Below are 16,790 nucleotides of genomic sequence, written 5' to 3' on the forward strand. Positions count from 1 at the left end.
TGTAATCCCGAAGGAACCCTGTGCACGGAAGTCATCGGTGCTATCTACGAGAATACCACGTCGCCGTCGTGACGATCGTCACGATCACGGTAACGTGGTAAAAGATGTACAAATTAGGTCGACCTAATGCCGGATCCCACTATTTACCGAACGGAGTACTTGCTTCACGTCGGTATGTATGTGGGGTACGTTTTAGGGATTCACCTCTTCACAATATCATTAAACACCACTACCACCCCAGCACCACCAGCTACCGATGCGGCTGCGACAAACGGCAACGTGGCCAGGTCAGAGCCTAAACTCTTATGTAACTTGTATGTCCTTCGTAGGAAGGCTTTACGCAATCAGCAAAAACACTACGTCGCAATTGTCCTTGGGATGAAAAGGACCCGGATCGCTTTCGCAATGGAGAATACTCTCTGCCCTGAAGACGAATCTATTGGATACATCCAGAGCTTGAATATGCCTGTGTTCGTTGAATAGCAAACAATTATAAAATGTTTCGCGATTATAGTATTATGCGCAAAGACGCGTGATCATTGTGAATGTATATCTGGCGATTTTTGAGGAAGCGATGTCTCATTGCGACAATGTAAATTTAGCGGTAAACGAAAACGATTTCCTTGCTTTAAATTTTTCGAAAGATAATACGGTGATAGATACGATTTGTCACAAGATTGAGGACATAGATGATCGGACGTGCAGACAGGCCGCTGCTATTCGATCGGCCAACTTCAGTAAGGCAAATACGATTTCGTCCGTAATTCCTGTGCCCTTATTTCCGAAGGAACACGTGTCTTGCAGCCTTAAAGCAGAACGTCCATTGGCCCCTCTCGTCTAAAGCCACCCTGCCATTGGTCGATGGATTAGATGACCATGTGGTGTCGCGCTATATAACCAAGGGTGAACTAGGAAGGTAACGGCAGTTGTGCTCGACCGATGGCGGACGAAAGAAATGCGAGCGTTTTCCGAACGACTTGCGCGCGAACTTGCCTCTTGCGGAGTAGTATCATCACGGCTACCCCAAGGGGAGATCCTTCGACAGTGCAATTCGCAAAGTTCCACGATTTCTGCCTTTTCGTCGATCCCGCCGACCTGAAGAATATATTTCAACCGCAACACATCGCCGTGTCGCCAAGAATCGCTTTGAGAAATATTATCTGCGACATCTTCCGACGAGGGGGGGGGGAGATATACATATAACAAAGTGAATAAAAGAACGATGATGAGCCGAGCAATACGTCATACATCAACTGGTGCCACAGATCTATTTCATGATTCTACGAACCCTGGTCATCGATTCGAGAATCTATTTCAGATTCTAATTCGATCTTCGATCGCGACGAAGAGGATACTACTTGAAAGATTTAAAAATTGTTCGAAATTAGTCCAGTTCAGAAAACTGTAACTGATACGTGTCATCTTTAGGATATGTGAGTAATCTTCATTTACGCGCGATGAACGTGTAGCTTTGAAAAATTTGCCTAATACGCAACCAACTTAACAATTCAAGCAAACCATTTCTTCGTTCTTTAAGATCGACCTTGCGATTCGATATTAACAGCCGGAAATTATTTTTAGCACCGTAGTGTCGATAATTTTCGCCGACATCGCCGAACTGTAAGATCGACTTTCCTAACGGGGTGGTATTAAATGATGGAGAATGGTTCTTAGCGTAACGCTACTGCAAACGGCAGTAGGTCTGTCGTACAGGCGTACCACGGTTAAGAAGATCGAATGTGATGAATTTTGTATTCGAGCTGAACTGTCCTATCGGCCTATAGAATCGCCAGATGTCCAGTCCCCACAACTTACTTTATCGTGAAAACGCGTTTTTTTCATTGATATTCTCTGGCACCGTGTTACTTGCTTCTAAATCTGGTCGAAAGCCCTTTCGATCGTTCTTATTCTTGAATTTTCTTGTTCTTATTCTTGAATGAAATTCAAAGATACAACGATGGGAAAGATGAAACAAACGAAAAATGAAATAGAATATGTTTACATTCCTTAATATCTCTATCTCATTTTGGTGATTTCCACATATATAATAGTTTTATATTTTAATAAGATAATAAAAAAAACTTTTTTTATTAACGTGACTAATTAGAAAAAATTTTTAGAGGACTACCTTATTAGTAATAGACTATCTTATTAAAATTGTGAATCAAGTAAAGGAACGTGACAGTAAAGGAAAGACATTCTTGACAGACGCTGTATAAGTAGTTGCACTTTCATGTATTTCATTTATTCATCCGTAACGCTTATGCATCCTTGACTTCTACTACTCAATCTTTCTAACGATCACACATGATAGATGACAAAGATATATTAAACTGGCATTAAATAAGGCCAAAAGATCTTGAACGCCGTTAAATGCCAAATCGGAAATCTCCAGGTTACAATGATGGCGTCATATTACGTATTGCAATAAGATATTTATTCAAATATTGAATGGCCTACATCTGTTAAGATGTACATGAAGGATTGACTGCATAAGTTTGCATTTATCAAAAAGATATTTAGATAACTTTCTAGTCTTATATATCAAACACAAAGTGATATATATATATATTGTATATCAAAATTCAATACCATTACAAAATTCTGAACCGTGTGAATTGTTTAGTATATAAAGAAAAACACGAAACACATTTTACTAAATCTTCGAAATCTTGTCCGCTTCACCGTTTGTTTAGCAAATGTAGGTCGTACTTTTAGTTAAAACATGATTTTCTTTAAACATTATTGTCGATAGAATAATAATAGCCACATATATATAAACTGTTTTGTGTTTCCTTCATAAAGGGGATATCAAAGATAATGTGCGAATTGCGCGAAACATCTCGTGTGAGTTTAGGCACGTGGATCGAATCGGATCCAATTGAGCAGAACTGACTAGAATACCGTAAGATGCAATATGGGGCAATATATTGGACCCCAATGCAGCTGCTGGCCACTGCACAAGATTAGAGATAACACTCTTGTGCGTGTGACAGCGACTATCATGGGGCTTCCATACATCACACTTCGACGTTGGAAATCATCACGAGAAGTGGAAGCCCCGAATAAAGAAACACACGTCAAGTATTATAACTATTATATAATACTTAATTATTACAAATATAATGATTATAATAGATATTACAATTATTTGTCGTTGAAGGTATATTGTTCGTTATTTTTTGGAGAATTGTCAGTATATAATAATTCTAATAATAGATCAAATATAACGCATGAAAGTACGTTAAGCAAAATATTTATTTTATGAAAATAGGATATTTTTAAGAAATATGTTATTACTTTCATGGAACATTATTATATGTGACTGACTGCAATATCTATTGCACGTTGATTTTTACTAAAATGATAAACTAATACAAAGAAGATTCGGCAGCTCAAAAATTTCTAAAAATCTGAAACTCTGCAGAAATAAAATAAGTGTGAACCTAATTACAAGTAATTTTCTGTTTTGACTAAAATAATTATAAGAGTGAAAACCTCTCTTTAAAGAAAATTTTACTTACGGTATTTTAATTAATATTTCAGAGACACTATAATAAGAGATATTAAAAAAATATTAAATACAAAAGTTCATATAGTCTACAACAATATGATAAGAAATTTAAGAAAACGTTTTTAAATGTTTCCTCCACCATCTCTTTAATCCATTTAAATTTTTATTGTTCGATAATAACCAAATATAAATCATTTTATACTCAAAATTATAATTTTTTCAAAAATAAAATTAATTGTTAATATCCAAAAACATATAATTTTTATACATGTTGTAAAGAGCTGGTGATACACTTTATATTTTTATTATCAAACAATAAATATTTCCTGAATTAAGAGAGTGGTAAAGAAATGATAAAGAAAAATGGCGTAGGAAATATTAAAAAAAGTATTTTTTAAATCTTTTATCATATTGTGTTGTAGGTCAAAACCTATGAACCTATAAACTTTTGTATTCAAAACTTTTTCACATCTGTGTTATGCTGACACAGCCACTTTAGCACAATCGAATAAAACATACAAAGAAATTTAGTGCTCTTTTGTTAATTTGTTGCTCTATTCCGGATTTTGTTGTTGTAGCCATTTTGAAAAAAAAAACAGTAGCTGTGCTAGCTTAAGTTTAAGTTAGAACAGCCACAAAAAAAATAAGATTTAAAAAAACAATGACATATTTATTTAGCGCTATTTTGTTGTTAATTTGTTGCTCTATTCCCAAATTCGTTGCACCTCCCCTACCATAAGAAAACTACCCCTAATTAATCCCACCTTATAGCATAACACTCAAAAAATTCCAGTTTAAAGAAATATATCGATGGAATATATTATTTTGATTTTGTTGCTTTACATTTTCGTCGACTCCGATTTTGTTGCTCCGCTGCTCCTATTATCAGAAAACTGCCTATAGAGTTACTCCTATCTAGTTCAACACCTTATTCGAATTTCAACTTGAATTTCAAATAAAATCTCGACGAATTATATCATTTTAATTTTGTTGCTTTACATTTTCGTCGACTCCGATTTTGTTGCTCCGCTCCTATTATCAGAAAACTGCCTATAGAGTTACTCCTATCTAGTTCAACACCTTATTTGAATTTCAACTTGAATTTCAAATAAAATCTCGACGAATTATATCATTTTAAATTTGTTGCTTTACATTTTTGTCGACCCAATTTTGTTGCTCAGTCTTTATCAGAAAACCACCTCTAGTTATTCTGTCTAGCACAACACCTTAAAAAGTCAAATTTCAAGAAATATCTCGATGGATTATACTATTTTGATTTTGTTGCTTTACTATGAAAAGTTAAAGCTCTCCGAGAAAATTAGGTATACAAAAACAAGATAAATGAGAGCCAATACGCACGTTGGTCGGGCGACGGTTACAATAATAAAAAATTAATAAAAAAAAAGAACAAACGTTCCGGTTTCTTGGTTTGGAACTTCCTCAGTGTGATAAAAAGGATCAAGACATTCAGTTGTGATAACGTATCCGAAAGGTCATAGAATCCGAAAATTCAGTCATGATACCAATGTCAAAGGTTCCAAAATCGCAACCTGATTGTAAGAGTACCGACGTCATTCGTCGACTGTTGCCTTAATTAAAAAAAATAAACTTTTAAAATGTTTTTTTTTAATGTTATTTTTTTTAATTAAGGCACATCGACGAATGACATCGATACTCTTACAATCATGTTGCGACTTTGGAACCTTTGACATTGGTATTACGACTGCATTTTTGTTTGTTATTTTTTTTATTAATTGTTTATTATTGTAACCGTCACCCGACCAACATACGTATTGGCTCTCATTTGCCTTGTTTTTATATACTTAATTGTTGCTTTATACATTTTTGTCGATCCTGATTTTACTGCTTCGCCGCTATCATCCAGAAAGCAATCCCTAATTACTTCTATCTACACATTACTTTAAAATTCAGTTTAAAGAAATATCTTGACAAATTATTTTAGATTGATTTTGTTGATTAACATTTTCATCCACTCCGATTTTGTTGCTTCGCCTCATCAGAAAATTATCCCTAGTTACTTCTAATCTATTCCAACACCTTATAACTCAAATTTCAAATAAAATCTCAACGAATTATATCATTTTGAATTTGTTGCTCCACATTTTTGTTGGCGCCGATTTTGTTACTCAGCCTCTGTCATCAGAAAACTACCCCAAGTTATTCTATCTTGCACAACATCTTAAAAATTCAAAAATTTCAAGAAATATATCGATAAATTATATCATTTTAATTTTGTTGCTTAACATTTTCATCAACTCCGATTTTGTTACTCCGCCCTTATCATCAGAAAATTATTTCTAATTATCTAGCACTACATCTTATAATAACATTTTCAAGGAATATCTCGACGGAAATCACATCATTTTGATTTTGTTGTTTCACTTTTGTGATAATAGGGGTGGAGCAACAAAATCGGGATCGACGAAAATATAAAGCAACGAAATTAAAGTGATATAAATAATCCATCGATATATTTCTTTAATTAATGGAATTTTTAAGGTGTTGTGCTAAGGTGGAATTAATTACAGTTGGAAAATTTGTGTTAAATATAACATAAATCTCATGTCCCAAACGGTTCACTCAAATTTTTGTGTTAATTTAAAATAATGTGTTAAATAGTAACACCAATACTATGTTAATATTTCAACAGAATAGAAATGTAATTTTGATCGTAATTTGAACTTAATTGTGTGTATAATTAACATAACTTTTATTGTTAAATCTTATGTTGAATTATCTCCACTTCTGTTATAGAGTAAAATCAACACTCTTCTTCTGTTTCTATTAAATACCTACTATAAATTTTTTATTAAATTATATTAAATTATATTAAATTCTAACACATTTAATATAAATACGTTTAAATTGTGTTACTTTAATATATCTTTTAAATTGTTTTAATAATTTTACATTTTATATTTGTTAAATTCAATGAACATAGTAGACATATATTAAATCTACACATGTATATGTTGATTACTCTGTACACAAAAACTTTAACCAGCAGATTTTTTCACAAAAATACAAAAATTTTCTAAGAATACATAGGGATGGTTTTTTCATAGTAGAGGTAATGTAACGAATTTGAGAATAGAACAAAAAATTAGCAACAAAACAGCACTAAATAAATAAATATGTCATTGTTTTTTTAATCTTGTTTCTTTATGTAGCTGTGCTAACTTAAACTTAAGCTAGCACAGCCACTGTTTTCTTCAAAAAATATGCAGCGACAAAATCTAGAATAGAGCAACAAATTAACAACAAAAAAACACTAAATTTCTATGTATATATGTTTTATTTGTGCTAAAGTGGCTGTCAGCATAATAGACATTATTTTTCGATATCTCTCTGAAATGTTGATAAAAATATGAAAAGTCAAATTTTCTTTGAAGAGACTTTTTCACGTTTAGAACTGTTTACCAGCCAAAATAAGAAATTGCTATGTAATTAAGTTTACACCTGCCGTATTTTATTTCTGCAAAGTTTCAGATTTTAGAAATTTTTTTAAAAGGTTATCGAACCTTCTCTGCAAGTTTGAGAAGAAAGCTTAAAAATACTTAAGTAAATAAAATTTGTTATTTCAGATTTATTTTAAAGTAATACATCTATGAAAGATAATATATATTTATCTTTAATATTTTTAATTTAAAATTTTAATTTTTAAAATATTGTAATATTATAAGTAGTTGACAAGAATAAGTGATATATTTTAGTGTTACATTTATTATCATTGCAAATTTAAATTTTTAAGTACTGTAAAATTGTAAAGTTGTTTTAAAAAAAGATGCTTATAGCTTGGTATATATCGTTTAAAAAGTGAAAGTCAAGAAGCGGATATATAGGAGAGAGTCGCGAAGAGAAGCGCGAGCGTATAAGCTGAACGCTGAATAAACATATTTATTAATTCTTTACAAACTAATATTTTACTCTCAGTAATTTGATCAGCTTGGAACCCCTTACTTAATAACTATTAGAAAAAAATTTTAATTCTTTGTGGTTCTTTTATTATATGGTTATTTTCTTGCTGTATATTTCGATATATGCGTATATTTTAATACATATATTATGCGTATTCTCTGATTCTCCTGTTTTTCCTGTTACATAATAAAATAAAATTCCGTTTTTATTTCTGACATATATATATTGTATACATTTTACATATATTTGACATGTTTATATCATTTTAAAATAAAGATCAAAATAATTTAAGATACCGACAGAAGATGCACAGCAACGGAATTGTAACATTCCTATTATTAATTTGTAAAATAAATGTATATAAATGAAATTAATGTTCAAGATAATTAATATTTTGTAAAATAATCATTTCGCGCATTTTATATTTTGTCTGTTAAATAAGTGTTAAAAAAAGGAACAAAATTAATTTCTAAATATAAATAATCGCAATTGTTAAATGTCATCATATATTTCAATTAATTCGATTTTTCACATAATCAATGAACGCGACGCGCCCGTTGTGCAGGCAATACTACGATCTCACGGAGTTGACTTGAACGAACTGTCGCGCGCATTTGCATTACCGACGCGAGGTATTGTATCCGGAGATGCTATACGATCGCACGGAGTTCACTTGATGGAACTGTCGCATTACCGACGCGATACCGACACTGTATTCAGTAACATTAACGATATTATACTGCTATTATTTTACGATATTATTCGTATATATAGCATTATATGTATTATACATATGTCTATGTCCAAAACGATGGATTTTCCGTTAGGTGCAATCATATAAATCCTCGATATTACAGTGAATGAATCAAATTGCGCTTGGGAGCTTTCGAATGGCAAAAAAAGACCGTGATAAATAATAAATAAATAAATATGCCGACCTGTGATTGTTCCACCGATACCCGATGCCTTCTCTGGTTTCCTTCTCCTCTCTTGTCTCTCTCTCTCTCCGTTGCCATTCACGACATACTCATCCTATGCTCACGATTCATACAATTTACGCACGAACTTAATTACTGCTTGTGCAACGCTCGTTCGCGAAAACATAAATTAATCGCACAACCGCGCGGCACTTTGTATGGTCGATGTGACTATATCACATCACAACGAAAAAATACGCTTGCGTAAAAACGCGATCCTTTCGACTGAATTTAAAGTAAAGGCGGAAAATCCGCCTGTCATGTCATCGCGAAGAAATTCGCAAACAGCACGGTCACACACAATTTCAAGCAAGTACAGGATCAACTATTGATCAACCATACCATGTCATGATATTGGGTGAATGCTGCACCTGTTGCTCCCATCTGCACTTTGGTGCACTTTTCGCGCTTTTAGTTAAGTATAATACAATCACGTTTTTTGTGTGTGTGTGCAGCAACTATTATCTCGTATTATGATATAATTAACCGATATCCGAACCATATGACTCCACATATATATTTCTTGCATTATTTCTCAGCTGGACTTCAACTAAATATATTTTGCGAAATACGCATTTTACTATAATGTAAAATAAAATCTCTCCAATGTACGCGCGAACACCGAATCTATATACTACGCAATTGTCAAATACTAAACTACGATTAAATTACAGTTCATTACAGTATTAATTATAGCTGTATTCGTTAAATAAATGCGTCGCGATGCCACTCGACTCAGAACTAATCTGATGAAAAATTTGAATATAACACCTTCACTTGCTGTCGCGCGATTCGAATTGTATACAATTCTAGTGTAAGCAAACATAAATGTCAAGATCATTGCAAAAATTTATTTTTATTCGATGCTTTTTACATTTCAATAACGTACTCATGGCATAATCGCACTGATACAACAAGAATTATAATATCACATCTGTGAGAATAAACATATAACGGATAATTAAATAATACATTTAAAAATGTGCTTGTTTTCTTACTCTGTTCTATATACTTCGAAACACCGATGCTAAATTTAGAAATTTCACGTGAAAATATATCTTGTTCAATTGTGAAATTCTGTATTAATGTCTGTCTTAATTATATAATTGCAATACACATAGCCTATGAGAATTGCTTCTTCATGGTTTTTAATACTGTAACATTCTTCCTCATATTCCACATTAACGATATAAAAAGGCACTTTTATCAAATTACTTCGCATTAACAATTTGCAAAAAGTAGTTTCACAAAATATTCCGCAATATCTCACTCATTGCAAATTTTTTATCGTCAAACAACAAGAAACATAGTATTACTCGCAATCTCGTAATGGCTGGCTCGAAATTTGGATCGAGTTCAAGTGAAGATCTGTAGAAACTTGCAGCGGTTTCGAAGTCACCCTGTAAAAAAAAGTGTGAGTTAAATGTCTGCTTCATTACGTAATACAAGTTATTGTAACTGGTGTAATAATATTTAATTTACCAAAGCAGCATGAAGATTAGCGACAACATAGTGATTGATTATGAAGTCCGGACCAATTGAGAGTGCTATCTGAGCGATTTCGAGGGCCTCGTGGAAATATTTCTGCGAACTAAGTAAAGACGCCAGATTCACAAGAAGTATGTCTTGCATATCCTTTGGAGTGTTCTCTAGACTTTGCCACATGCAATCCAATGCTTTACGACTGTCGCCTGCCACGCGCCAATAAAATGATGCAGCTATTGCCAAGGTCCAAGAAGCATAATGCTAATTCAAGCCAACATATATTGATTATAATGTTACGCACCGAATACGTAAAACACCGAATATGTAATTATAGGATCTGATGATTCACCTTTTGCAAAGCAAATGCAATTTTGGTCCCGAGTCCTTGTAAAGTTTCGTTTTGCGTTCCAGTTATCATCATCAGCCACTCGGCCATATCGAGTTCAGCTTTATATTGTAGTAACTGCGAGAATTGCATCACCTCTGTTACACGACTCATTTCAGAATTACTCTTATTACATACTGGCTGTAAGTTCGGGATATCGTTGTCCAATGACTCGATCTCATCTTCGATGCTTAAATCGAAGAATTAATTTACAAATAATTTATATAATATATGTGTATTATTGTGTACATTTTTCATAATTTGCCGATTACGTACGTTACATTTCGTCGTATAAATTTATGAAATACGAATAAAGAAGCAGCCCAGTCCTCATACTTGAGCTCGTCGCATTCATCCTTATTTGGATAATACGACTCCTTTTGATTGTCAGATATCTTATCAAACGATGAATCGGTATATGTATATAGCATATCCTTCGATATAAAAATTATTTTTTAAACCATTTTAGGGATTTATAAATTAAATATATGAAATAATATAAAGTGTTATCTCATCTTTAATGTGTAATTTTATCGTGAGAATTGCTTGCTTACATTATCTGAAATTTTAGTCATATGCACATGTGGTTCATGTAGTTTAGTTGCGCTATTAGGAAGTAATAAAGAATGTATAAGACCTTGGCGCACATGTTCTTTCTTACTGTAGTATGATACGTCCAATAATCCAATTTTGTGATTACTCCAACAATTCATCCCTATAACAACAGTTTTCATCTATCAACTGGGATATAGTAATAGAAAATTTATTTTTAAATTTAATTTTGAAAAAAAAAACACTAAAAAAACATTAGCTCTGCATTTATGCAGTACATCATGTATATAAAATCAAATCAAATTACATGACATCCAAAACAGGTAAAATAATAAAAGAGGCATAAAGAAATAACAATAATCTTTATTATATACTATCATACACAAGGAAAAAAAACACAAATAACAAGACAACATTATGACAACATAAAATACGTGATTATAAGCCAAAATTAAGTTTTGCTCCAAGCAAAAAAAGAAACGTAAATTCAAGATTGTGTCAAATAAAAAGTACATAGCACACAGTCTAAAAACGGAGTCTACTCTTAAGATATATGTGCGAAAGTACACACCTGTTCTTTCTTCTGTCTCTGTTGAAACATACTTATGTTTACAATTCTTGACTTGCCGTTTACGTAAAAATGTATCACTTGCTTGCAAATTATATTTAGTAAGTAAGACAGAAGGCAGGTTCGTAGAATGTTTGTGTAAATTAATTCTTTGTTCTTCACAGCCTGTGATTATGACAATGTTTGTCATTACTCATCAAATACAATAACCTGCGTTTTTTAGAACACAGTACCGTCAACGGTGAACAAAATTAATCAACTGAAAAAAACATATTCTGTGCAAATTCAATTACAATAAAAAAATAATCGCAAAAAAACAATATTAAAGATTAAAAAATGTTAAAAAATGAAGAAAAAATCAAATTAAAAAAATAAGAAAAAGAAGTGAAAAGTTAATCCATATTTTTTTTTCTTTCTTTTACTTTCCGTATTATTTTTAATTCATTACTTTAAACTCTATAATTATCGCTATTTACAATAAAAATAAATTATACACCTTTCATAGAATTTGTGCAACATAAACAATATAAAACAAACGAAAAATAACGTGAAGATGTGCAAAATATTATATCAAATATTTAAAAAATGTGTTAAAACGGTTAAAACTACCTCATGAATATATGTTAATTATATGCATTTATACATACCTAGACAATTACCTGTAATAACGTTAAATTTTTCGCGACAGGCTAATGTTTTCAATAACATTAATGCCCTACCGTCATACAAATGTGAATCCACCCTTAACGCTTGTTTCAAGTAATGTATAGCCCCTGTATAATTTCCTTTTATATTCAATAATATACCAAACAAAAAATTAGTCATTGGCTGAAATATAAATTGCAAAATATATAATTTTTCTTTGTCCAGTCAATAAGTAGATTTAAAAAATGGTCTTTTTAAATATTGTGGAAATATTATTTGTGTATAGAAACAAAGGTCTCTTCCTATGATACAAAATTTAATTATATTCTTCATGCATACCTCCACAGCATTAATTTGTAAAGCTTTGTCCGTAATTCTTAAAGCATCGTCAATTAAACCTACTTTGTGGTGTATCGAAGCTATACTTATTAAAGGTACATCTTTAGATTCTTTGGGAACATTTTCCAATGCTAATTGAAGACAATCCAAGGCTAAACGAGGTTTTCCTACTACTCTCCAATGTAAAGATGCGAGCATAGACAACACCCATGGAGCTGCTACTTTCTGTTTTAAAACATAATTAATTTTTTTATCAGAAAATTATGATTATGTATGTATTGTATGTAATAATAAGAAAATAATAAATTATACCGCTTCAGTTGCCGTCAAAATCCTTTGACCAATTTCTGCCAAGTCCGCAGTTTGAACTAAATTATGTAGAAATGGTTTCAGAGAAGCGTCCGGCGAATGCTGCTGCATAGTCGCGTCTAGTAACGTATGCGTAATATATCTCTCATTAAACGATTTAGGTGATTGGCATATTGGTGGACGCCATGGTAATGGATGCTTCTTCCATGGCTCTATATCAATCAATTCATTTACGAACAAATGTGTTCTAGTAACGTATAGAAACATAGAATTAATACATTATATGATATAATACAGAAAAAAATTTCAAGTACACTTACGCGTAACCTTTGTTTTCAGGCGATAAATAAATAGGTAAATATTGTTTTCCATCTCCAAACATTAGCATAGAACTATCACAGTCGGATATCTTTGGCCAGTGATCAGCTTCAAAATCTTCATTTCCCTTCTTAATTTCCACATTGTGATATTTTGGACTCTTTGTTGGTGACGCAAATAAATTATTATACTCTATATTTAATTCCGTCATCATGTCTGTAACAATATTAAATAGATTTTACTACTTGCAATATATAGGTTGTAAAATTCGTAAAACCTACATCTGCTGCAAGTTACAAAAATACCTTTTGCGATACGATTACTGTGCTCCTTCACTTGTTTTTGCAGATTTTTCAACAGGTGAAGACTAACATGAACATTCTGTAGCATATTCTCAGCTATTTTTTTCCTATCTCCTAAATCCACGTAAGATAATACAATGCTATTATCGATATGATGAATTGGCCTCTCAACCGGATTTATCGCGAGTAAATGCAGATTCTGCTCTCGCACAAAAGCGAGCTTAATTTCTCTGGTGGCAGATTTAATATTTTGCTCCCAGAGCATATGCTCATAGAGTTTGAACCACTCCTCCTTCCAATCCTGATACGCATGTATCTCTGACAACACATTCCGCAAGCGCCTGTAATAACCATAATCATAAACGTTTTTCAGCACAGCTGTTTAAACGAGGAATAATAATATAAAACTTACTGATCAAATAACAGTAAAGATGTTTCTAAGAAACGATGGCATAATATGGCGTACTTCATCTGTTTGGCCTCTATCATGTCGGGCGCCAATCTCAAACAGTTATCATAGCACGCTGCAGATCGATCGAAGTCGCCGAGAGATGTGTACACATGGCCCAGCGCCAGATGATGATAACTCTCTGTTGGATTATGATCTATCGCCGCATGCAAAATAATCGCGGCTTCGCCAGAATACCTCGCAGCGTGTAAAATGCCGGCAGTAGTCAGAAGAGGAATATCGCGATATTGCCTTAATCACGTACAATGCTTTCGTTACGAGATCACTAGTAAAATTACACGGTGGTCTTCCGGCGACGCTTTTTCTCTAGTATCTTCTAAACGAGTTTCTTATTATATTACCTTGGAGCGCATACAATCGCTCTACGACTGCACTCTAAAGCATTGTAAGCATTTCCCATAATCCGCCAATAAATCGACGCTAGATTCAAGTATATCCAGGAGGTATTATTGCGAGATAAGCTATAGGCGAGTTGATGACCAAATTGATTGAGATCAGTGTTCAACGGTAGATACCGCATTAGGCTGAGTTCTTTGCGCTGCGTAAGATTCTTTCGGTTTTGCATTGCCTGATACAACAAAAATGGCATTACAGATATGTTACAGAGTTACGGTACGAAGAGCAATGTTACACAAGAGTTGTCGCTTACTTTAAGATGTTCGAATGTATATATACTGAAATCTAATGGAAATGTTCTCCGACAATCTGGAACTGTTTGTTTACTGTTAGCCACCACGTTATATAACATGTAATCAGTTTGGCTGTAACAGAGAGATAGAGAAAGAGCATTATTTCAACATTCAAGTATTTTCTCTCAAATTCAAATATTACTTAGTAATCACTCACTCTATCCCATCTTTAAGTCTATAATCGATTACAATGCTAGCGTGTACGTCGACGTCAGCCAACGACTTGTCCCACGAGAAACAGTCAGTGTTGGAGCTTTCCGCATCAGCCATGCCTAGACCAACAAACTGATTGTCAATGGATACCTCCTTCCTGGAGATCTTTTTGTATATGGCATCGGCCGTTTCCCTGCGTTTTTCCTGCTCGAGAAATCCCAGAAGGTCGTACGGTCGGCGCATATCAAAGACACTGTCGTGCTGAAAATGTGAAAACGAAGGTTGGTTCAACGCCAAGCGACCAGACATATTCTATTAATAAAATTGCCAGGTCATCAAGAGATAACGCAATGTTTTACGCGTTTACACGTGACAATTCTATTGAAAAGATCAGAATCAAACGTTTTCCATTGAATAATATGGAGAAAGTGGGGAACACTCACCTGCGGCTGAATTCTCCCATTTTCCGTGACATACCAATGCTTGATGGCCGAGATTTCGAGTATCACCGCGAGCACCGTGGCAATCCTGCAGGACACGTTGCGCCGGGTCATTTTCCACGATATAACCCCATACAACGTGCCACGGGCTTCATCGTCATTCATCGATTCTGCGAGAGAAACCCAGCGGCGTAGACCATGACTGCGTCGGCTGCCGGCTGCGAGAACCAGCGAGAAACGAGAACACGCGTGTTTCTGTCCAAGATGCGCCGCGCACAGCGAGATTCGCGCGAAAACGTCTATTGCGTCGCGCGTATTTCCTTTTCCTGCCGGAGTCCGAAGTGCTTCAGGACGATTCGAAACGCGATCGGCGATTACAACAACAAGTCAAGTTACCTTGCCAGCCATTGATACAATAAAATGTCATAATAAAATCGTTGTCGTTGGATTTCATAATTTTTAGGTATTAAACGTGAAATGCAGTTGAAACTCGGTTATTATATGGGTCTGAAAGAATAAAAAAAAATCTGCGTCTTCTCATTAATCCAAATATATTCCTGAGAATATCAATTATCCATAGTGCAGAAAGTGTAGAAAGTGCAGAAGTCAGAAAATGTAGGAAATGCAGATAGCGCGGAACGGGCAAGAAAAAACAACAATTTTATTAATAACCTATATTATTGTGTATATATATATATATAATAATATATATATAGTTATTTAGAAATTATTTAAAAACTGTAAATTCTTTAGTTTTTAAATAAATTAAATCGCGTCGATTTAATTGTAGGGAGGGAAGGGTTTATATAATTTCCAACGATAGCTGCGTTTCAAGTCTGGCTGTGATCGGCGCGCAGTAAAAAGTTGGAATATATATGTATTATTAATAATTAATACATATATACGGAAAAATTAATATTGAGCTGCCTAAGATCTATGAGCTTAGACCGAAAACATCTTATTCGATTATATATAAAGTTATTTAGAAATTACTCTATAATACTCTAGCTAAGTACACTGTAAAATTTGATTTTGAACTAATTATAAAAGTTTTACACGTTATTTTTTTATATTCTAGTATAATATAATTATTACTATATTCTATTTAACGCAACATAATATTTATAATATTTATAAATATGTTATTATTTATATAAATAACGTATAACTTATCGATTTTCTCGATTAAATCCAAATTTTTTCATTTTATAACACATTTTTATCATTGGTTTTCTAATTTTCACAGCTTTTATCGCAAATATGTAATAAGATAGATATTGGATGAGCAAACGAGAGGAAAAGCGCCGCGGGATAAATTTCTAAAAATAAAATCTGGCGTTTGTAAATAAGTGCATGCATAAAAAGGAGGGTCCACATTATCGAGCCAAACCGCGAACCGAGCCCCGAACCGAATCTCGAGCAGAACTTGCAGACGAACCTCAAATCGAACTCCATCGCGAACCGCGAACATGAGTTAAAATTTTTTGGAGTTAAATCTCGTATTGAAATTTATAATAAAATTTATATAAATTCTTAATACATGTATGCAAAATGCATATTTATATTTACAATCGTATTTTTTAACATTGCAATATATATATTATAAATTTATTGCGTATTTATCACAGGTTTAGAGTATGTTTATGCAATATTAATTCTAAATTTTGTTTTATGGTTTGAAAAGGAATTAAGTTTTGAATACAGAA

At 33.1% G+C, this 16,790-nt stretch overlaps 1 protein-coding gene across 4 annotated transcripts; it reads right to left on the minus strand.

Annotated features, from left to right (window-relative positions):
• Nucleotides 1-9,267: 9,267 nt before the first annotated feature.
• Nucleotides 9,268-16,103, minus strand: LOC143900915 (tetratricopeptide repeat protein 17-like). Of its 4 annotated transcripts, none has more exons than XM_077412696.1 (16): nucleotides 15,088-16,097; nucleotides 14,649-14,905; nucleotides 14,452-14,563; nucleotides 14,144-14,370; nucleotides 13,746-14,033; nucleotides 13,337-13,674; nucleotides 13,034-13,247; nucleotides 12,717-12,960; nucleotides 12,405-12,629; nucleotides 12,080-12,248; nucleotides 11,424-11,585; nucleotides 10,855-11,015; nucleotides 10,577-10,734; nucleotides 10,265-10,490; nucleotides 9,913-10,176; nucleotides 9,268-9,830 (listed from the first exon to the last, which is right to left on the minus strand). In XM_077412696.1, exons 1-16 carry the CDS (start codon nucleotides 15,247-15,249, stop codon nucleotides 9,675-9,677), a joined length of 3,363 nt encoding a protein of 1,120 aa, XP_077268822.1. In that variant the 5' UTR covers nucleotides 15,250-16,097; the 3' UTR covers nucleotides 9,268-9,674. The 4 variants fall into 4 exon arrangements, with proteins under 4 accessions (XP_077268822.1, XP_077268821.1, XP_077268823.1 ...); XM_077412695.1 differs by having other exon boundaries at nucleotides 12,068-12,248; nucleotides 15,088-16,096; XM_077412697.1 differs by lacking the exon at nucleotides 11,424-11,585 and having other exon boundaries at nucleotides 12,068-12,248.
• Between the last annotated feature and the right edge of the window lie 687 nt (nucleotides 16,104-16,790).

The sequence above is a fragment of the Temnothorax americanus genome, unplaced genomic scaffold (assembly GCF_048541705.1).
Source record: "Temnothorax americanus isolate GAGA-0224 unplaced genomic scaffold, ASM4854170v1 Scaffold31, whole genome shotgun sequence".
Classification (NCBI taxonomy): Eukaryota; Metazoa; Arthropoda; class Insecta; order Hymenoptera; family Formicidae; genus Temnothorax; species Temnothorax americanus.